This window comes from Vanacampus margaritifer, chromosome 1 (genome assembly GCF_051991255.1).
Source record: "Vanacampus margaritifer isolate UIUO_Vmar chromosome 1, RoL_Vmar_1.0, whole genome shotgun sequence".
Lineage (NCBI taxonomy): Eukaryota > Metazoa > Chordata > Actinopteri > Syngnathiformes > Syngnathidae > Vanacampus > Vanacampus margaritifer.
In genome coordinates this window covers 57,676,503-57,698,854 of record NC_135432.1, presented here as the reverse complement: position 1 = coordinate 57,698,854, position 22,352 = coordinate 57,676,503, and the positions used below count along the sequence as shown (strand labels likewise).

Here is a 22,352-nt window from a genome sequence, read left to right as displayed (position 1 = left end):
AGCAGGATTGGGATTGTTGTTGTAGACCTATTGTAAATACTGTAGATTCCCCTTTCTCCCACACTGTGTCACTCTTCTCATCGCTTTCCCGCAAATCTACATGGACAAAAGAACAAGGGTGCATGCCAAGGAAATCAATTGGATTATTTGAACAGATGCAGCTAGTTTGTATTAGTCCTTTTGTTTATGGGAAATGGTTGGGTATTTGGTTGTTTTCAGGAAACACATGTTTGTTCATTGATATTTGCATTTTGACCAATGCAGAACAATAACAATATCACAATGGCAAATGTTCATAGAAGTAAACAACTACTTCATGTAAGGCTCTTATAGTCAAAGCTATCTACAAATGTGACATTTTCCATTTGATCATTGCTGATACTTTTCAAAGTTTCTTGGCTTCAAAGTGTGCGACCTCTGTCCTTCAACATAGCACAATCAATTCAACACCTCATTACAGAATTATGTAAGAGAAAAAGATATGCATGCTCTACAAGTAATTATTTCTATGCATATCTCTATGTATTCAGGCTACAAACATTCCTACTGATGTTTAGTATGAATTCTTCACCTCAATACAATCTATACATTTACTTTCAGGCATGTAAAGAATGAATCAGAATTGTGATGCATTAATGCAAGAGTGCCTTTAAAAAAAATATATATACTGTATATATATATAGAGCTGCAGCAATCGGATACAAAATTATAATGTGCTGTTCCAAAGAGCTGTGTATAAATGTTGTAAAATATAAACTCCAAATAAATCTATTTGTGTCAATATGAGTCGTTGTCGTCCTCCTTTTTAATTGAATTAAAAGCCATGGGGATTTATCACCTGAACAACCAAGCATGTGGGATGAGGGTACTTTAGTAACTAGAAACAAAATACATTCATATTAATCCTTGACATTTCAGATACCGGGGGCGGGCATATTTTGGCCTCTCAAAGACTATCAGGTTTCTGTGTGTTTATTCACAAGTTACTCAACCCTACTGTGCACCATGTTTTAAAGAACCAAAACACTGAAAAACACACCAAAAACACAATCATTCATTGTAAATCTCACTTCAAAATGTATACACTATTGCACTGCAAAACTAAAATAATCACAGTACAATAGTTCTATACAGTATTTTCTATACAGTGTTTTGCTAATCATTGTTTCCAGCTTTCCAGTTTAAATTTTTGTTTTTCATCTTGAGTTTTACATCTGTGCCACTTGTATACGTGTTTGGACAATGACAAGTGTTTTTGTTATTTCTGCTTTCATACACCAGCACACTGGATTTAAAATCAATAAAATATGTTTGAATTGTAGACTTTATGTTTTTATGGATAATTTACATGGATACTTTGTACTGTTTGAATTAAGGCATTACAACCTTTTCACGCAGAGTACATTTGCTTTCTGTGTCTGACGTGATGTCGTATGAATACATTTTTAATACTTGGATAAAAAGGCTTTGTAGTCAAAGCACCAAATTGTCAGTTTCCTCCTGAACGATTCTTTGAAAGGCCTTCACTGCAGTCAAATTTGCTGCCTTCATGTTTGGATTCAGTAAGTGAAATTCATGTTATATCGATTTGAAATAAGGAGACTTGGATGACCATGGAAGAATATTCCAATTAATTTCTTCAACAAGTCAACAAAAGTGGATGGTACAGCATGCTTTGCTTAGTTGCAATTCGCATCCTCAAGCAACAGGTGAGATGTTTTCCAAAGGGTGCTTTGCTTATATTTGCAACAATCAATACTCTATGTGCAGTCGTAATACACCATGAGAAGTCAGCTGCATTATCAACTCCAATTTAAGTGAAGTATACAACTGTCTATTTTATACATAAATAAATACCAAGAAATTGCAGAGGGCAATAATCCAAAATTCAAGATGTTAGCTTTGTTCTTAATGCAGCAAACATTCAAAAGTTGAAAGGTGAATAGGAAACACAAAAAGAATGTTACCTTTGATCTGTCATTGTGGAAAGCAAAGTCAAAGAGAACCCTCTAAGAGTGCTTAGCTTGATTTTTATGTGACATCATCTTCAGGTTGTTCCTGATTCTTGTTCTTCCCAAAGTTTTTCCCTATTTGGAGTACATGTCATTTAAGAACGTAACATCGCCTTAACTGTGTGACATACACGTCACTTACATTCTCCCCCGGTCTGCTACATGTCATTTACACTCCCCCCCCAAGCCCTGCCAGATGGTATTCTGTTTATGCTGGATTTTATTGTAAACAAAACAATAAAACGCAAAATAATTGTATAAAATAATAAAACACTGAAATTTCTTGACTGTGACATTGTGTAGCCTAGATGTCATTTACATCATCAATGGAAGTAACAAAGAAGGTTTGCATATCACTGTAGAGACACTTCAAGGTACAAACGAGTGGTAAATTTTAAGAACAAGAACGCTAACTTTGTCAAAGAAAGAAAGAAAATTCAGTCCATCTCCTTACCGTGAAATGATCATTAAAAACAACCATTAGCAACTAAGTAACAAAGGCCTTAATTCCAACGATCATCATGGAAGAAAGGAGAAGATTGACATTCCATGATTGCTCTTATCTTTCTATGCTTTCAAGGGATTATTACAGAGGTCATCATGCACAGTGAGGGAGATGATAGATAAGGTTGTCAGGTTTCACTTAATCCCGGAAGTGATGGAAAACAGGCGCTCAGGTATAAAACAGCTTGAGAAGGACAAGTCTTTATCAGAAATTCATCCTGAGCAGACACTCCAAAGGGAAAACTTCAACTCTAAGAAAGGTAATATAACATCTTGCATACTGTTCAAGGAAGGGATAGACTCCACTCACCTGTGATCCTGAACAGGACAGACAGTAGATTGTTCAGTTTTTTTAAAACATGTATTTGTCTTTGTGCATTTATTTAGGCAGCTACTGCAACCATAATGGGATCAGTGAAATCAGTTGGACCACATCTTCTTGTATTGACGTTCCTTCTCTACATGGCCAGTTCTTATCCCGACTTGGACTATTCACACAGTGCGTTGTAACTTGCTTCGTTCAGAAAAAAAAATGGACAGATTCTGCCTTTTGGATTGATTGCAAAAACACTAACCATGCTTTTGGATGTTGACTACATTTCTGTTTCGTAGGATGTGAGGAGTGCACGTTGAAAATGAGAACATTTTTCTCAAAGGACCAACCCATCTATCAGTGTACGGGCTGCTGCTTCTCGAGAGCTTACCCGACACCTCTCCGGATCAAGACGAAAATGATGAACCCGAAAAATATCACCTCAGAGGCATCGTGCTGTGTTGCAAGTAGAAGCCATAAGGTAATAAACTATGAAAGTGGCAACTTGCATTTAAAAAAAAGTATTACATATACAGTAGTGATTAAATTGTGAAGTACATCCTGTCATTGGGCTCTATCGTAAACGTCCTATTGGCCAAAGGGTGGGGGGAGGGGGGAGATAATTGCTTCTGCTGTAAAGATCATATTAATAATTCATCACTACCATGTATTAATTGGAACTACATGTGTCATTTATTATCATATACAGTTTATCAGCATAAAAAAAAGTTGACTTGGCATTGAATACCCTTTTAAGTTGATTGAACACTCTAAATCACAGGTGTAAAACTCAAGGCCTCAAGATTCATCCCGCCATATCATTTTATGTGGCCCGCAAAGGAAGATCATGTTTGTCAAGTTCATGTTTCTTGCTAAAATATCAATATTGCAAACATTTATATATTGCGAGCATTTTTTTTTTAAATCTCCCTTTTAAAATAAATTGAGTAATAGTTGAACAAAAATTTTATTTAATGGAATTTCCTTTTTTTTTTTTTTTTTTATCAAAATGTGTTCATCCAACAGGTAGCAGTGAAAAATATTCTGCCGGGAAACCGCCCTGTTATGTTGAGGAACCACACACAGTGCGAGTGCGGCACCTGCATATATCACAAGAACTAACCGACGAGAGATGGCGCTGAGGGAGCCAGCGTTGTTCTACAACTGTGTTTTGTCTTCAATGTGCACAAGCTTTAATCTATTTAGTAAGGCATGCTGTAGTGCTGCCAAGTCTTATTTTGTTCCTTTGTCTGTGACGTGTCCCTGTGCCCAAACAATGTGAACTCACAATTTGTGTTTTCATTTGTGTGTAGGTAACATTGATAAATATTTTATTGTGTGTTGTGTGTTATTTGTAGTGATTCCGTTTGTCACATAATTGTGAAAAGAATAAATGAAATGTGGACAATATAAACAAAGCAACTTTGTTTTGGTGTAAAATGGTTATGCAGGCTGAAGGTAAGATACGTTTAAGTAATATTTATTTAAAAAGTAATATATATAAACATCTGGTGCTGAAATAAACTCATCTGGTATAGACAAACAAGTCACACTCACGTTGACACTAATGGACAATTTTGAATGAGCCTAACATGCATGATTTTAGAATGTGAATGGTTGTTTGTACTGTATGTTTAGGTGTTTTACTAATTAAACAAAACTAAATAAACAATTAAGCAATATCATACAAGAGGTAGTAATGTTGTACTCACAACACACAAACTCTACACAGGAAGACCAGATCCCGGATTCGAACCCTGAACCTCTGAACTCTGAGGCAGACGTACTAACCAGTCTGTTGACCACGCAAAGCAAAACAGTTAGGCTAGTTAAGTGTACTCTCAGTAACAAATAAAGGTGTTCCAATAAAGAGTGGTCAATTTCTGACTATCGGCTAATCTTACCAATATTACCTAGAACTAGATTGGTAGTTATTTATTATTATTAGTTTTTTAACAATCAGATTTTAGAATACTGTATAGGCCTATTGGCCACAACTGACGCTCGGTCACTCCGCACACTGACTGCATCATTTAAGACAACCGAAGTTTATATATACTGCATAACTTCTACCTTTTCTGAAATTTCCTTTGATCCTCTGTTCCTTCCATCTCTAAAATATATTACAAAGACACTTGTGACAAAGCAAAAAGGAGCAACTTTACTGTAAACACTTCTGAAGCTGCTTTAGGTTCGACTCACATTGGCTGCAAATGATGAATATTATTGCGTAACTGACTATTAACCCCCATCAATTGATCATAGCCTGTCAGACCTCTGCAAATGTTTTATTGCTATTAAACAAGAGATAACGAGTCTGATTACATGAAAGACCGCATAGACGTAATGAACATTTGTACAATCATTGTATCGTGTAGGGGGGAGTAGGCTATTGTAATAATGAATGAAAGAGGTTCCCCACCTCTGCTCTTTAGGTCGTGGCCGCTTTGTTTACATTCTATAGTATGCGTGTGTGTGTGAGTGTGTATATGTGAGAGACGCAGATATTTTGGCAACCCCCCACCCCACTCCACCCCACCGACTGATACAGACTCGAGACCCACCCACCACCGACCCCTTCCCCCTCCTCCCTCCCCCATCCTACGTGCACGTGCGTGTGCCGTTCTGGCAGCGTAACATCTGTGCGTGCGTAAGCGGTCGTGATTGTTGTGAAGATGGCGGAGGGGGAGACGGAGAGGGAATATGACACACAGAAAGCGAACGACGATCTCCGCGGCCGCTTTCACGGCTTGACCGCGGCCCTGAGGGAGAGCACGAAGTCGCCGCTGGAAGCCTCGCTGATTTTCTGCCAGGACTTTTGCCAGGTTAGCCAGCTCTTCCCGCTCGCTCGTCCCCTGCTAGCCCTGTTTGCTCCGCGTCCCTTCTCTCTCTGGCTTCCTGGCTGAGGATGCCCGTCTACATTGGCTACAACAATGTAGCTAAAGGCGCTAGCCGCACTGTTAGCTTGCTGCTACCCCGGAGATTGGAAACGAGTAGGGGCCCCTGCGTGCTTTTCCCTCCGTGGATGTTCACGTTTATTGAGAATTCTGCATACATATTCATGCACCAACCATTTTGGTGGTTGCAAATCGGGCTCATGTGCGCGGACTGGGCTTGTGTTGCTCGCGTTTTCCAGGCCAAATTGCTAGCAGGAGATCAATGCTACTAGCTGGTATGCAGGGTCCCACTGTCCTGTGCAGTGGTCATGCTGTGAAAAAAAGATAGCTACGTTAGCGAGAGCTTCGTTAGCGAATGTTGTTGGCGGAAAAAAAGCACAGAAATAGCGTATTGTATTTGTAACAGATGTGTAATTGAGCCGTCATAAACACAGCACCTCGCGTAGTGTCGTTTGCGTGAGGATTTTGATCGCTTGGGGGGAAATGGGCTACTTTTGTGAGGCAGGAAAAATCAATTATGTGTTGCCAAGGTGTTGTTAGCTTAGGCCCTATGCACTCCTTTTTTTTTTAACCTAGCTAATCACATCAGATGAAATGCTCGTTTAAAGTAGCAACATCAGCCAGAAATGATTGCAGTTGGGACATATTTCTGTAGCGAATGTGCGACGGTGGCCAGTCGACTCCATTACTCTCCGACCATTCTTATATCCATTTGCCACGACCACATAAATATCGTCTGTTCGTGTGCTCGATAGCCCATCATTGTATTTAGCGCTAACCATTGCAAGGTAACCAACAAAGATGTGGCTCCCATTGAGGATTTCCTGCAACTTACAACAAAGTTCTTTGTGTGAAAGGGCGAGTGCAGCTCTGCCTGCGTATACCTACTGGGAAGGAGTTGTTTCCAAATAGTGAAAAAAGAATAAAAGAGTCGTTCAGCGTTCAAATAAAATGGAGGGATCTTTCAGGCCTTGTAAACTTTTGAGTGGACGTTGGTTATCATAAATGAGTTGTACAATACATACCGTTGATAATTTTTAAATGCAAGTGTTTTTGTAATATTGGTTATCAGAAATGGGTTAAAAAGCAAATGCAATTGATGATTTTTGTGTGTTCAAGTCTATTTCTAATGATATAAATATATCATTGCTCCTTTATATGTGCACTGCACTTATCCAATACAAAAAAGTCTAATATTGGATGTGGCAAACACAATGATAAATATACTGGTGTTAAAATAATGAAAAAGTAACATTGTTGTCTTCTTAACGGCTATTGTTTTGGTGAGAACATTCTTATATTGGCTCTCATAACAATAAAAATTGTACCAGTGGCTTCATATGTCTGTAGTCTCATTTGAAATCACTCTACACAATTTTTTTTTTTTTTTGCAGATATGCATATTAATCACAAATAAACATAAAAATAACAACTACAGTTCATTACATAGTTAATTGTTTATATAATAACATTCAAAAGAATGCTTTACACCAACAACAAAGTGATTGCAATTTTGCAGAGAATCGCACGAGAACTACAAGTACGAATTCTACGCCAGTGAATGTGTACTAGCTCGTGGCCTACTGGTTGGAGTGGTCGCCCTGAAAGGGTCAAATCCCACTACGTTTTTTTTTTAAACTACAATTTCTTGAAATCACTCAGGAGTTGTAAACAAGCCGTTTGTTTTGCATGTTATTGAAGAACTGAACAGGTATTGAATTTTCCGCATTTAAAGAAATACAAGATGCGATTGCTGCATTTGAACAGATGCAAAGTGTGTCCTACTGCCTGATAACCCTGCTGTGAAGGGTTATGGTTAGGGGTAGGACGGCAATGCCGATAACAGCCTATTTTCAGTGGCATAACAAAATGAGAACTTCGTGACAGGACACAGAAGCCAGAAGGGGGTGAAGCGAGGCATGAACCACGCCCAGTGCATGACTCGGTCCAGCGATTGACCAATAAGAGCATCCATCCATCCATTTTCTTAACCGCTTAGTCCTCACAAAGGTTGCGGGGGGCGCTGGAGCCTATCCCAGCTGGCTTCGGGCAGTGGGTAGGCTACACCCTGAACTGGTTGCCAGCCAATCCAGGGCACAGAGAGACAAACAACCATCCACACTCACAATCACACCTAGGGACAATTTAGAGTGTTCAATTAACCTGACATGCATGTCTTTGGAATGTGGGAGGAAACCGGGGCACCCGGAGAAAACCCACGCGGGCACGGGTAGTACATGCAAACTCCACCCAGGAAGGTCGAAGCCCGGACTCGATCTCACGTCCTCTGCACTGGGAGGCGGACGTACTAACTAGTCAGCCACCGTGCCGCCCCCAATAAGAGCCGTTCACGGCAAAATAACGCTAGCAGGAGAGTTGCCAGGTCCCGGCAAAATATCCACTGCCTAGTGCCCACCAACAAACGTTAACACTGGAAAAGTAGGTCATTCAGTACAGGTCTTGTAAGCATAAGATGCAAGTGATCATAATGTAGTCCATCCAAAAGTGTGTTGAGAAAAATGTAGTGATTAATCCTCTTAGAGTAATGTCAATTAGGAATAACAGTTGAGATCAATATGACTTTTTAGACATTTTCTTTTCCGCTGGGAATGGCTAACTTGTCTTACCTGTATACTGACTGTCTTGTGTTTTTCCGGTCAGGCCCTGGTGGATTATGCCGGCCGTTGGAAAACCGACGAGGATCCACTGCCTTTGCTGGAGGTCTACACGGTGGCCATCCTCAGCTTCGCCAACGCCACCTCCTGTCTCTCCTCCGAATGTGAAAATGTGCCACTCCTACTTGAAAAGTTAACATTGTACGTATGAGCCCTGGAAACGGTCTTTATTGAATCATATCACCCTGTCGAAGAATTCAGTCAATCGTTTTCTTTAAGAAGCAATCTTTTTTCCCCCCATTGATTTCAGCATTTTGTTACATGTTGTTTCTGATGTACACCACCTCTCACGTTATGTACACCTTCACATTCCAATGCGATCCAATGCAAGAGCTGTATTGAAAACTGAGCCTTTGCAAAGGTATAAATGACGTTTTGATTGACACTTTCACAGTGCTCGTGATAGGCACCATAATGAGAGGGTGTCTTCATCTCTTGTGGTTTAAAAGTTACATTTAACAAACGGCAGTATGTTTGACTGAGAACTTTTCGTGGATGCAGGTAAATAAAAATGTGCTAAAATCCACATGGAAATGTCGACAGGGAGAGGGACATAATATGCAAAGTAGCACTGAATTTACAAACCTCATGAGTTACAACGTACTCACTAGCCACCGGCCGAGCTTGCAAGTCGATGAGACCCAATCTAAGAGCTTTGTTCAAAGTTCTTTTGTCATGATAAAACTCATACTGATCATTTTAACGGTATAAATTGTACAAATTTGTTTGTTTTTGTTTTTGTGGTTGTTTCCATCGATCCTTTTCCATCGAAGTTCTGCATCCTCCTCTAACACCAACTGCTCACATAGCAGGTCCATACTCATCACCCTCCTACCGATATACTCACTATTTCTCCTCTGGATGTGTCCAAACCATCTAGTTGGCTCTCTCCAACTTGTTCCCCCAAAACATCTAAGCTTGGCTGTACCATTGATGGTCTTATTTCTAATCCCATCCATCCTGGTTACTCTTAAAGAAAACCTCAACATCTTCATTTCCGCCACCTACAGCTCTGCTTCCTGTAATTTCTTCAGAGCCACTGTTTCTAATCTGTAAATCATGGCCGGCCTCATCACAAGCTGATAAACTTCCTCTTTCATCCTCGCACAGCCTCTTCTATCACATAACACCCGTGACACCAGAGGTGGGCGCGTTAATGAATTCTGATCATCCGTCATTAGGCAATCTTTAACAGTCGGGACACCCTTCTGTCATCGTCAATCCGTCACTATTTCTAGACAAACTGTCTATCCATCATTCGTCGATTGCTTAGCAAAATGAGCGCCCGTCAGTGTTTCCATCGTTTGAAGTGGGTATCAGTCAATGTTCCGTTGGATTGCCGAATTTATTGATGGATTGACGATTACATTGATGGACAAAAAAAATCCTTTTCGTCAATTAGTTCGTCAATTTTCGAAGTTTCCCGTCAATCGTCAACAAAATGGTCGTCCGCCATTGATGGGTTGATGGATCTTCCGTCAATATTGATGGAATGTCCACCTCTGCGTGACACTCCTCTACCTGTTCCAACCTGCTTGGATCAGTTTCTTCATGTCCTTACTAAGGATGCACCGAAATAAAAAATTTTGGGCTGAAACCAAAAATGAGAAATGCTGGGCCGAAAATTGAAACGGCGAAAAAATGTATGCTGATTTTGACTATTATTGCATTTATTATAATTAATTAAAATTATAATATTATTATAAAATCTTTATTTAGCACTGGTATTTTAACAAAGCACAATATAAATTGAAATGCGCCCACACCGCAGACATGTTGGCTAATGGTACGCCAAACTAGCGGTGAGCATTTTCTGGCCGTGCGATTGCACTTTATAGTCAACGTACATCTGCCCCTTTATGTTCTTTTTCCTGGATAACAATTTTACCCAATCACTACTTCTTCAGCCCTGCTTCCTTCACCAACATGTCCATTAGAACTGCACCAGTCTAGGGTCTCTCCCTGCCTGGGATGCTCAGAATTAACATCGTTTAGCTCCTTCCAGATGTGTTCTTTCTCTTCTAGTTCACATCCTACCTGTGGAGCATAGCTACTAAATACATTAAAGGGGAAGTCAATCCCAAAAATATTTTTGACAATAATATGTTTTATGCAGCTCCACTGGACTAAGCATGGTATTCTGGTTAATATTGCGTTAGTGGAATATGAGTTAAGCAGCGAAATCTAGCTGTTTTTATCCATCTCAGGGGGCGGTCATTTTGCCACTTGTTGTCGACTGAAGATGACTCAGGCAACGACAAATCACAGCTCACCTGTTTTCTGAAGCTGATGACATACTGTGCAGAGGGAAGGTGTAAAATAAGTAAAGCAACCTTTGCTGGTAATTAAAAAGAGATGGAGGTATAAACTAATCACAGCTCATCTGTTTTCTGAATCTGAGCTGTGATTGGTTGTTACCTGAGACCAGTGCAAGATTGATATCATCTTTAGTCAACAGCCAGTGGCATAATGTCCGCCCCCTGAGATGGCTAAAAATGGCTGGATTTTGCTTCATAACTCCTATTCCACAAATGTGATACTATTCAGAGTGTCATGTTTGGACTAGTGAGTACACATAACATATTATTGTAAAGAAATGTTTATGGTTGACTTCCACTTTAATACACAATACCCTTGATTTCAAGTTTTAGCCTCACCACTTGATCTCTTCACATTTTTAGCTAACTCTTCTTTTAAGATACCCCTGATCCATTTCACTTCACATCTATGGTAAAATTATTTGAACCCAACCCATAAACTTAAATCCAGCCTATAAGCATAAGCTTTCTCCGAAACATGTCAACCAACTCCCTAGCTTTTCCTGTCATAGTCCCAATAAGCGAAGTGTGCATTACATTTGCGCATGCGTGAAAATCAAATAAAATAAAAAACCTTGCTACCAAACAAAGCCGTCATTTAAATGACTGTGAATGGAGTGCTGAAAGTGTTTGTTGTAATGGTCATTTAAAAACCTGCCTCTAGCACCAATTGACCCCTTTAGTGAAGAAAGATCCTACTAGTCTCTTGATCGCGTCCCGGTGTTGTGTCCTCAATCCAACTCCCGGTAAGTGCATACATTCAGCTAAATATCGACTGACATGCAAGGTGGCTATAGTTTCAAACCATGGGCTTCGTCCGGCCATCCGTCACTTGTCTACAAGGCGTCAGAAATTACTGTCTCTCTAACGATTAACAATGGCGTAGTCATTTTTCACAGAGTTTCTCTCTTCCTCCTTTGTCAATAAGAGTGGTAGTTTTTGGCTCGACGCGGCATATGCAAGAGCAGCCAGTTCGTTGTTCCGTTTCTGTCTGTTGTCGAACGCAGTCCTTGTTCTAATAGGCAATCAACGTAGACTACAAAAACGCTTTAAATCATCAACTTTCAAGTGGTTGAAATCGTATCTCCATTGCTTTCTATTACTCTTGATTACAGTTTGGTAGCAGGGTAATCCCCCACCCCCGCCCACAAAGCACTGCACGGTTGGAGATGCGCACTTCGCTTATATTCAAAGTCCCCACTTTCAGGTCTAGTAGGTTCTGTGGTTTCCTCTTCTATTTCTGTATATGACCCCGCATTCTACCTCTCCTCCATCCTCGACTCACATTAGCTGAATTTCCACCAACCTGAGCCGCGACTGAACTGGCATGGAATTTTTCTCGCTCATATTTGTTTGGCTAAATGTTTTGTTGAATAAAATGTTAAGCCGGATACCCTCCCTGGCACAACCTTTTGCATTTACCCGGGGTTGGGACTGGCCTACAGTTTGCACTGGCTTGTGCCTCACTGTATGGCTACAATGGTGCAACCATAATAATAAACATATTGTTAAAATAATATCTTTTTGATAGTGTCAAAAACTATTATCAATTCTGAATGTTTGGATTTGCAGGAGCTGTGCGGAGCTGGTGCTCTTACTGCCCCAGCATATCCCTGGTGCCTTATGGGAGGAGTTTCAGTCCTCCATGAAGGTCAGTATCCCCTAAGTCATCAGTGGGCTTCTTCAATGCTTATGTTTGCAGCAATAGGCCAATCTGAAGTAATGGCAACACATTAAGTCGAGCTGGACCTAGAGAATATACATGATAGATATACATTCATTTTCTTAATATGTGTAGGCAGCCAAAAGTAAACTAGTCAGCACTACATGTTCATTTGTCTTCTGTTACAGTTGGCACACAGCCTTTTGCAGGAAAGTGGGAGTGCACAGCTTCGCCCGCTTTTTGCTCTGGCACAGCAAGATGGCATCTGGTCCAACACCACACTCAGCAGCATCTTGTCCAACACCATCCCTCAAACTGAGCAAGGTTCTTGCCCACACAGTCGCACTGTTTATATGTCTTCCATATGTACTTTCTCATCTTTCCTCTCCCTTCTTTCCTATTCTTTAGTTCACGAGTATCTTGAGTTGGAAGGCCCCACTCTTCTCAGCATGCGCATAAAGCACCTTATCAAAGTAGACAGTGTTGACAAAGCCGCCACCCTTGCAAAGATGTGCTCGGAGTATCCAGGATATGAAGGAAAAGGGAACTTCAAACAAACCTACTTGCTCTGTATTTGTATGACCAAAACTCAGGAGCAGCTTATGGAAGAGGTAAGAAGAATCTCATCTACCATTTTGTGTTTCAATTAGTCTGCAATTTCCCACAAGTAATGTGACATATATCTATAAATAAGTACTTACAGTACACATACAGTATGACCCTTTAAAGTAATGTTTGGGGATTTCTTAATGTGGCTCATTTCTACCATAACGCGCAGTTAGCCTATTAGCTATGCCTACAACCCGAAAGAATGCATCAAGAATACATCTTGAAGTGCTATGTGTTATTAGGGCTACAGTGTCTCTATCATGTGTGCCCTTGCACACCGGGGCTGTGGAGAGTTGGATTGCCCCACTGCCCCAAGCTCGCTAGCTGCCGACGCATAATTCCCCCCATGACTTAAGAGGATTTTTTTTACCACATTAATTATTATCCATCTTCCAAACTTTCGGAAAAGGACAGAAATCTTAACTCAAGTGAAAATAATAATATATAATATATAAATTGAACATTTTCCAATAAAACCTTGACATTGGCTCTCGTCTGTTACTATTCACAGTAGCCCAGCGAAGTGGACTTTCATCCCTTGCCCCATTTCCATAGCATGCTACTTTTTTACTCGTTTTTTTTGCTTAGGTTTTACCTGCTATGGATGCCTTTCCATTAGCAAAACAACAAAGTACTATGAGATCAGAGATACTGTTTATAGTACCTGGCCATCTGGGCTTTCTAATGTGATGTGGCTAACACTATATGGTTTAAGTTGATTCTCATCACTGTATCACTTTAACATTCAGGGCTACTCGGCTAGAAAAATGACAATAAATACGCTATTGTTAGCTTATGGACCGGTGTTGGTGTGTTTCAGTGCTGAATGTTGCTGTATTTATTATACTCCACAGTCTCTACTTTGCTGCATCAACCGTTTTGTTGTTACCCTTAGTCTTTACTCAAAATAAAATGTATTTCTTGACTGTAGCCAACTGCCACTTGCTGTAACACAAATACAAGGGGACTTTTGGGAATGTTGTAGGTTGGCTGGTGCCTTCAATGGGACTTGGTTTCTGGAGTTAGAAAATTTGCTTCAGTATTTAAAACAAAGTTGCTGTTGAGGTCATTAAACCCAACTGGATCCAGCAGAACAGTAATTCAAACAATTCTACCCAACTTTAACCTAAGGAAATTGTACATTCATAATACATATTTGTCAAAACGCCTAATTAAAAAATGAATCCTTTAAACAGTTTGATTTTATGTACACAATCACCACAGGCACCATTACAGGGCTCAAGCCTGTGACCAATATGAGTGCAAATGCGGCCAACTTTTCAGTTTGTGCTGGTAAAAATGTCATCACGTCATACAAAACAACAGTGTGCCTGTTAAGACAGCAATCCATCAGCAAATATATGGTCATGTTGTACCTCCCCAAAAAATGAGTGTGACCAAATCCTGTCAGTTGGTGGCACCAGTGTTACAAGTGTAAAATTAGTGTAAAGCCATTACTCTATGTTAATACTGGTGGTTGCTGATTGATTCAACCTAAAATGGCTGTTTCTTTGGCCTCCTATAGATATCATCAATAGACTGCAAAGATGCTCTGGAAATGATCTGCAACTTGGAGTCAGAAGGAGATGAGAAAGGAGCACAATGTTTATGTTCAGCCTTTCTCAAGCGACAGCTTCTTCAAGGAGAGGTTTATTGTGCCTGGTAAGTGTGAACAAATACCCTTAGAACTCTTGCTAAAGTACTTGGATTACTTTGGATTAGTTTGCGTTCACTCCCCCCTCCCAGATGAATTTAAAATAATCCATATCAACACAGTGTCAAGTGTCACTAGCAGATTTTGATCTCTTCGTTCTTTGCACATATTTAGCGTACACCAGTAGGCGTTTGTCCATTTTTTAACAACTTCATTTCTGATGTTTGTGCAGGGAACTTACGCTCTTCTGGAGTAAGCTACTCATGCGTTTGGAGTCTTCGGCCGAGTCTTTCCTCAGGCACAGCAAAGAGATGGCTCTTCTCTGCAGAAGTGTCTGTCACATTCTATTTCTTATCAAAGTCATCCAGAACGAGGTAACAACAAAGCAAATGTTAAAAAGTTATCCACGTCAACAGGCTTCTGCAAATCTTTTGTTTTCTGGTATCCAGGTTGGAGAAGTGGGGCTTCCAGTTTGTGTGGAAATGTGCATTCAAGCTCTGAAAATGACCTCAAGTGACCATACGGACAGCAAATCCACAATCTGCAAGACTATTTCCTGCATCTTGCCGACTGATCTTGAAGTGAAGCGTGCGTGCCAGCTGACTGAATTCCTCCTCCAACCTACCGTTGACTCCTACTACGCTGTTGAGTCACTGTACAATGAACCGGATCAAAAGCCCGAGGAGGACGGGAGTCTGCCGGTGCCCAATTCCTTACGCTGTGAGTTACTGCTGGCCTTGAAGACACAGTGGCCTTTTGATCCAGAGTTCTGGGACTGGAAAACATTGAAATGCAATTGCTTGGCACTGATGGGCGAGGAAGCAGCTATCGTGTCATCTATTGATACGCTCAATGACACGGACGAACAAGAGGTGGAAAGTACACACGGAAAACTCCCCGAGTACAGAGACCTGGAGGATTTTCTGTTAAACACTACGAATGAACTCAATGAAATCGCAGACGAAAAAGAAAAAAACAGAGAAGCAAAGAAACTCCGGGAGCAAGGATTTGTATCGGCTCGCTTTCGAAACTGGCGTGCCTACATGCAGTATTGTGTTCTTTGTGACAAGGAGTTCTTGGGTCACAGAATAGTTCGGCACGCTCAGAAGCATTTTAAAGATGGAGTGTATCTATGTCCTATTTGTGCAGACAGCTTTGAAAGTAAAGAGGTTTTAGAGCCACATGTAGCGTCACATGTCAAGCAGTCCTGTAAAGAGCGTCTTGCTGCGATGAAAACTGTAGGAAAGGGGGTAAAACTACCGCAGTCTCCTAAAAGTCCATCAAAAAATATGAAATGTGTTCCAACGATGATTAATAGCCCTGTCAATAATGATCCCCAAACCAATATCCAATCAGGGAAGGTAGAACAAAAGACTGTCACACAAATAAGCCAAGATTGCTTCTGTCCCGTTAAAAATTGCTCCAAAGCGTTCAAGTTTTTCCGCAACCTCATGGCTCATGTCAGGTCACACAAAGACAATGAAGAGGCCATGAGATTTTTGGAGATACAGAAACAAAAAGTGGTGTGCCAGTATTGCCGGCGGCAGTTTGTTAATGTCCGACATCTCAATGATCATTTGCAGATGCATTGTGGCAGCAAACCATACATATGCATACAACTAGATTGCAGGGCCAACTTTAATTCCAATTCGGAACTTCTCATGCATAGGAAAACACACACAGAGTTTAAGGCCCAGTGTATGTTTCCAAACTGTGGGCAGGTTTTCAGCGAAGCCTACCTTTTGTACGATCACGAGGCTCAGCATTACCTTACCTACACCTGCCAGACCGATGACTGCGGAAAAGTATGCTACTCCCAGGGTCAATTCTTATCTCCCCAACAGATTCACAATACCAACAATGCAGTCAACAATGTGGTAGCCATAAATGAGAGTTCTCCCGTCATTCCCAAAGTTGAACTGCCACAGGAGAATATGCCATGTCAGGTAAACGCGCAATCTGCTGTTGTTTGCCTTGACACGAGTAATTCTGATGCATTTATGGAAGAAGCTTCAATGGCAAACACATCGTCGTGCAGTTCCCCAGATATGGCTAAAGAGCTCATTCCTATTAGAGTAAAACATTCGATTGAAAACATGTTGAATTCTGTGGCACATATTGAACTGAAAGATCCAGACAAATGCTACACTCCACTAGCAAACCCTGGCTCAGCACCAGCGGACTTGAAAGCGGCACCAGAGGCTCAGTATGCACACCAGGCAATGGCAGAGCAAGCGAAGATTCTCCCGCAGCCTGTCCCCAGTGCTACCAATGTCATGGCAAGTCAACCGGGAGGAGAGCAAAATAACATACAAGCTGATGACTTTCAGAAAGCGGTACCGCAAATGATTTCTCCTAACCAAATCAAGACAGAAATCCCTTCTTCATTGCTGGGCTATTCACCCCCAAGAATGCCTGCTGTACCCAATAACGAAGAAAACTTGCATAGCTGCCCGCATCCTGAGTGCACAAGGGCTTACAGTACAAACAAGAGTTTGTCAAGACACGTGAAGAAGCAACATCCTGAAATCTTTGAGGACTGGAAGTTGGCCAAGAAATACAACAAAGTGGTCAAAATTACAGCGAAAAAGGCACCAGCTGGAGTAGCTGCGCGCAAGCAGTACCCCAACGGTAGCAAGAACCCCCCAATTCAGCCGCCAAACCAGCCACCAAATCAGCCCGGACCTCTATGCAACAAACCCGGGATGGAGCAAATGGATTACCCAGCAGAATGTTCAACCTCACCTGCCCAGTGCTATCCTGGTTCAATGGACCCTGTGCCCATCACTCCAATGGTGAACCCCACACTGTACCCAGCCTGGGGGAGCTCCAACAATACTGGGGAAATCAGTCAGCCCGACGTGTCCCAGTCATGGTCTTCACCTCAACTGAGCAGCTGCTACCCAGATGCCTTCAATGCGAACGAATACCCCTCCCGCAGCTACCCACAATGGCAGCCTGATACTTATCCAACCACAGCTTCACTCCCAGCTGAAAGAGAGCACTCAATGGCAGCTTTACATGGAGCCGTTGGATCTCATATTCCTTCAGATTCAAGTTTAATGTCCCAATACTTATCCAGTTCGTTGATGCTTGACAACGGAGGGCAAATGCACAATGGTGTTAATCAGTTTGGATTAATGCCTCCTGATGGCAGGGGAGTTCCAATGGATGCAAAGAAACCCAGTGAAAATGTGGCAGGACAGTCGGATAATGGGGACAGCATGTCGACAATTCACAGTTTACCCGAAGGAAGTTACCACACTCCGTATGCTCAAAGCGATAACTCAGTGACACGGAGTTCACCAGTTGATATTCCTTTGAAATGTCTGAGCCCAGAGGCCCAAGAGACATCAAAACCTGCAGCAAAATTAATTAAAACAGAAAATGTGGCGTCTGGGTATGAACATATGGACAATGCTGTGGATGGCATGCTTAGCCCACAAAATATCACCCAGACTGACTTTAATTTTGAAGGAGACTGTACTAATGCGGAATGTGAACCTCAAGCTACTGATGATAAAGAGGAAGCTGATGGCCAAAAAGGAAAACGTACTAAGCTGAGCAAGCGAACCAAATGGCCAGCCATTATTAAGGACGGCAAAGTCATTTGTAGAAGGTGCTTCAGAGAGTTCACAAGCACAAAGTCCCTCGGAGGTCATCTGTCCAAACGCTCGCAGTGCAGGCCGTTAGATGAAATAGACCTGACTGCTGATCTTCCGACATCCTTTCTTGATTTTCTCAATGACCCTCATGTCCCAGAAACTAATGGGGGCATTTTTAACTTGCCAAATGGTGACTTCCCGCAAGAATCGTGTAGCTTGACCCCAATGAACTCTGCTATGGCACTGAAACAAGAACCCCAAAATACAAATATAACCGACTTTTCAAACATCTCTGCTCCGGCCCTTGAAAGTCAGCAAGAGAAAGCAGCAGGCCAGGCTTACACTGCCACTGCTCCGCCTCATCAAGAGGATCACTTGATGGAAATATCCAATGCCTTTCAGAGGTTGGATTTGATTGAAGCTGCCCAAGAGAAGATGCGGGGTAATTTGTCCTTAGAGCAAAGTCTCACCCGTTGTAATACAACCACTGAACCTAAACCTAAAAAAAGCAAACCCACAGCAAGCAAGAAAGATGACAAGGTTTTACCCAAAATATCTAAACCTTTTAAATGTGTTAGAGGAGATTGTGAGTACTCATTCATGACAAAGGAGGCATTATTCAGACATTTAAATAAAATGCACGATTACTCTAACGGTATGATTGAAGAATTGAAACGAAACCCATCCAAACTGTCTCCGTACACTTGCCACATTTGCAACAAAACCTTTACAAGAACGACAGGCTTGAGAATTCATTATGAGAAGGTCCATCGATTGTCAAAGGCAGAAGCACAGAAGTACAAGATATATGCTCGAAATAGACACCAAGTAGCCCGAATGAACGTTGCGTGTACAAGTGAGGCTGCCGCTGACACGAGTGGCGTCACACAATCCACAGCTAGCTTCCCTTGTATTAAACAAGAGCCCCTTGACATTGAAATTGAACCTCACATGAAAAGTGCAAACAATCCAGAAGCTCCTCTCATGGCTTCACCGGGAAATCCTGTAAATGATGGCTCCCCACCCGCAACATCAACTGTCACCTGTTTGCCACCGGCTGAAAGCTATTTAAATGACAGGCCATTGGCTGAGGACATGCAGGCTTATCCTGAAAGATCCCAAGAACAGCTGACAGTGGCGGCTAGATGTCCAGATGGCCAACAGAAATTTGGTTCAACAGAGAAATGTGATCTTCTGCAACCAAAAGCGCATCATACCGTCAGCAAAATAAGGGAACCAAAGTTCAGCCTTCCTCCTGGTTCTGCTTCATCTTCCCCAGAAAAACCAGGCAGCTCAAAAAACACGCACACACAAGATGAAGTCCACAAAAAGCTTCAAAAAAGAACGGGGCTCAAAATGTGTGACGCCGACAACGCCTTCAATCCATATCGACCGTATCGCTGTGTTCATGAAGGATGCACTGCTGCATTTACCATCCAGCACAATTTGATCCTACATTACCGCGCCATGCATCAGGCGTCACTGCCCCCAAGCAGCGCAGAGGACAGCCCCGAGAAGATAAGCGTACCAAACGGCCAAGAAAGCTACGAGATGCCAGGCAAAGGTCACGAAGTCAGGTGCCAAGTGAAAAACTGCTCACGGGTGTTCATGGGAGTCACCAGGTTAGTGCAACATTACCTTTTGCTTCACAAATTCACCCGCGACAAAGCCACCTCAATGATGGCCAGCATGGCCATAGGGACTTTCGACTGCGATCGGCCTGAGTGCGCCCTCCCCTTCAGCTCAGTGGACAAGTACATCGAGCACATCAAGAATTTCCACAAAGAAATTGCCGTCTCAGAGAGTGGCTCAGTTGATACCACATTCAAGTGCGAGTATGACGGGTGCGAGCGCTTTTACTCCACAAAGTCAAATCTCCTTCGCCACCTGATAAAAAAGCACGACTACGTTTATGAGCCGAGATCAACCGATGGAAGAAGGAATAGAGCGATAGGATTGTTCACTTCGATGAATAATGGAAAAGAGAATGTGGAAAACAAATTCAAAATGAAGAAGAAAAATGTAAAGAAAAAAGACGGAAAGACCATTGAACATTGGACCAATTTTGGGAAGCCTACGCTTAAAACGCACGATGAAGCATCAGCCATGTGCACTAAGAAGTGGCCATTGCAGTACCCATGCATGCTAATAGGCTGTGATACAATTGAGGAAGCAGAAAAAAGTATTTTTAAACATTATGTGACTCATGGCCTCACTGAGAGATACATCGAAGACCAGAGGAGCCAGTTCATTTTCTGCAAAAAGTACTCACGATCCAGATTCAGAGATGAGGACAAATCAGAGGGCGCATCATGCACGTCCTCTGATGAGAACGAACCAGAAGAGGGTGACAAATCCTCAGAGCAAAACACAGACGAGGCACTAGAACTAATAATCCAGGAGGACAGCAAGCTTTCTAATGACGAAAGCGTCGAGTCCCAAGGGTCAACTGGGATGGAAGGTGGAGTTAAAAGAGGTCGTCCCAGAAAACCTGTCAATCCAACACCAGCTTGTCCCGAGAGGATACAAACCCTTCGCAATCGTACGACTGTTAGCAGCTCAAGAGAGAACTCCAATCCTGGTACCCCTACACCCGAAGAGCAACAAGAGGAGGTTAACGCCATGGCAGGGTCTTTCAAACCTTTGGGACTGGAGGACTCTTTCCTTAAATTCTTAGAAACCGCCGAGTCGACCCACCCCTCCAAACGCAAACTGAACGATAAACCTACTGCCGAGCTGCCGTCCAAAAGACGACAAACTCACAAACAGAGGACTGCTTTGAGAACTAAAACCAGTGATTACATTCGAGGTTGTGAGAAACTTGTAGACTTTAGAAATCCACATAATCTCAAATCAGTGAGCAATGTGAAAATAGTCATGGATAAAACATTTTCAAATGGTGCTGATCTTTTGCTTAAGCAGCTGCAAGACATGAAGCCCTTGGTTATGATAAAAAAGTGGCTTTACAGCGGATCATAGCCCCATGTTTTATTTCCAACTCCGTCTCACTCAGGATTTGAGAAGTATGCTGCAGAATGGTTTGACAATGCATCAAATTTCCAACTGTTAACAGTAATGGTCATAGTTAATGATTACATGGCCTATTTTATACACCATAAAAATTAAATGTCTTGGATGATTTTAATTATGTATGTTAGTCCTAATAACCAGGTAATCCATAGGGCATAGATTTTAGATTCATGTTTGTATTTATGCTTAGTACTGAACTTTTTTTTTTTTTTTGCTAAATGGATACTTTTAAAGAAAAAAAATGTTTTTATATATCCCTATGGGATTTAATGTTTTGTTTGTATTTATTTCATCCTTTTTCAACACTAGTAGACCTATCTGTAATATTTACATGTCTTCCACAAAGTGTTCAATAAAATGTTACTGTTCTTTTTGTAAAATATTGTCTTTGTACTTCAAGGTGTGGCAGGCATATTGTCAACAAGATTAATTTGTTGCGCAGACTGTGAGTAGTATCAGGCAGATTGTTATAGTAGTCAAACGACATTTCATCATACTGTGTTTTGAAATCAAAGTAATCCTCCCAAATCAAATTACAACGATCCAAAGTCCAGTGCTAGTCATTTAGCAGCGAGCTCCCTTTCGCCGAGTAAGACCACCATTCTGATTTGTGAGGTAGGCTGGAATTGTCCTTCCAAAGTTGCACTCAAAATGAAAATCTGGTTCGTGATTGGCTGGCAGTAGCATTGCATTCGGATGCAAGCGTTAAATGGGTTGTGCTGAAATGCTGCTTCAAGCAGGGACTAGCTGCGTTTCCATGACGGTTTCTTTAAAAAATAAAAGCGATATTGCACTATTTCGATTAAGTACAATTTCGACTTGTAGGTGTTTCCATTCAAGATATTACTATGATAATAAATAGTTCGGTAAATGTGACCAACTATAGGGGTCAAGAGAAAGGATGGTAAGTAGGGGCATTGCCAACTCAAGCATACGCGCGCACAATTGCTTCGAACCCACTTTGCAGTGTAATAGGCTGTTGCAGATCAAACACTACCAGGTCAACGTTTCTTTAATGTCTGAGTGATAAAGAACTCAGTAGTGGCGTTTAAACACAAACTAGCCATTATTA

At 41.6% G+C, this 22,352-nt stretch overlaps 2 protein-coding genes across 2 annotated transcripts; both read left to right on the top strand.

The window, feature by feature from the left end:
• The first annotated feature begins 1,472 nt into the window (after window positions 1-1,472).
• cga (glycoprotein hormones, alpha polypeptide) lies at window positions 1,473-4,525 on the top strand. The gene is given in 6 exon segments (XM_077557004.1): window positions 1,473-1,709; window positions 2,593-2,744; window positions 2,746-2,776; window positions 2,904-3,015; window positions 3,129-3,310; window positions 3,856-4,525. Coding segments are annotated over 6 exon segments (612 nt in total). The 5' UTR covers window positions 1,473-1,670; the 3' UTR covers window positions 3,952-4,525.
• Window positions 4,526-5,483: 958 nt separating this feature from the next.
• znf292a (zinc finger protein 292a) lies at window positions 5,484-21,660 on the top strand. The gene is made up of 8 exons (XM_077556960.1): window positions 5,484-5,654; window positions 8,388-8,542; window positions 12,292-12,370; window positions 12,571-12,706; window positions 12,791-12,993; window positions 14,517-14,653; window positions 14,878-15,019; window positions 15,095-21,660. The coding sequence occupies exons 1-8, from the start codon at window positions 5,505-5,507 to the stop codon at window positions 21,227-21,229; spliced, it is 7,137 nt and encodes a 2,378-aa protein (XP_077413086.1). The 5' UTR covers window positions 5,484-5,504; the 3' UTR covers window positions 21,230-21,660.
• The last annotated feature ends 692 nt before the right edge of the window (window positions 21,661-22,352 follow it).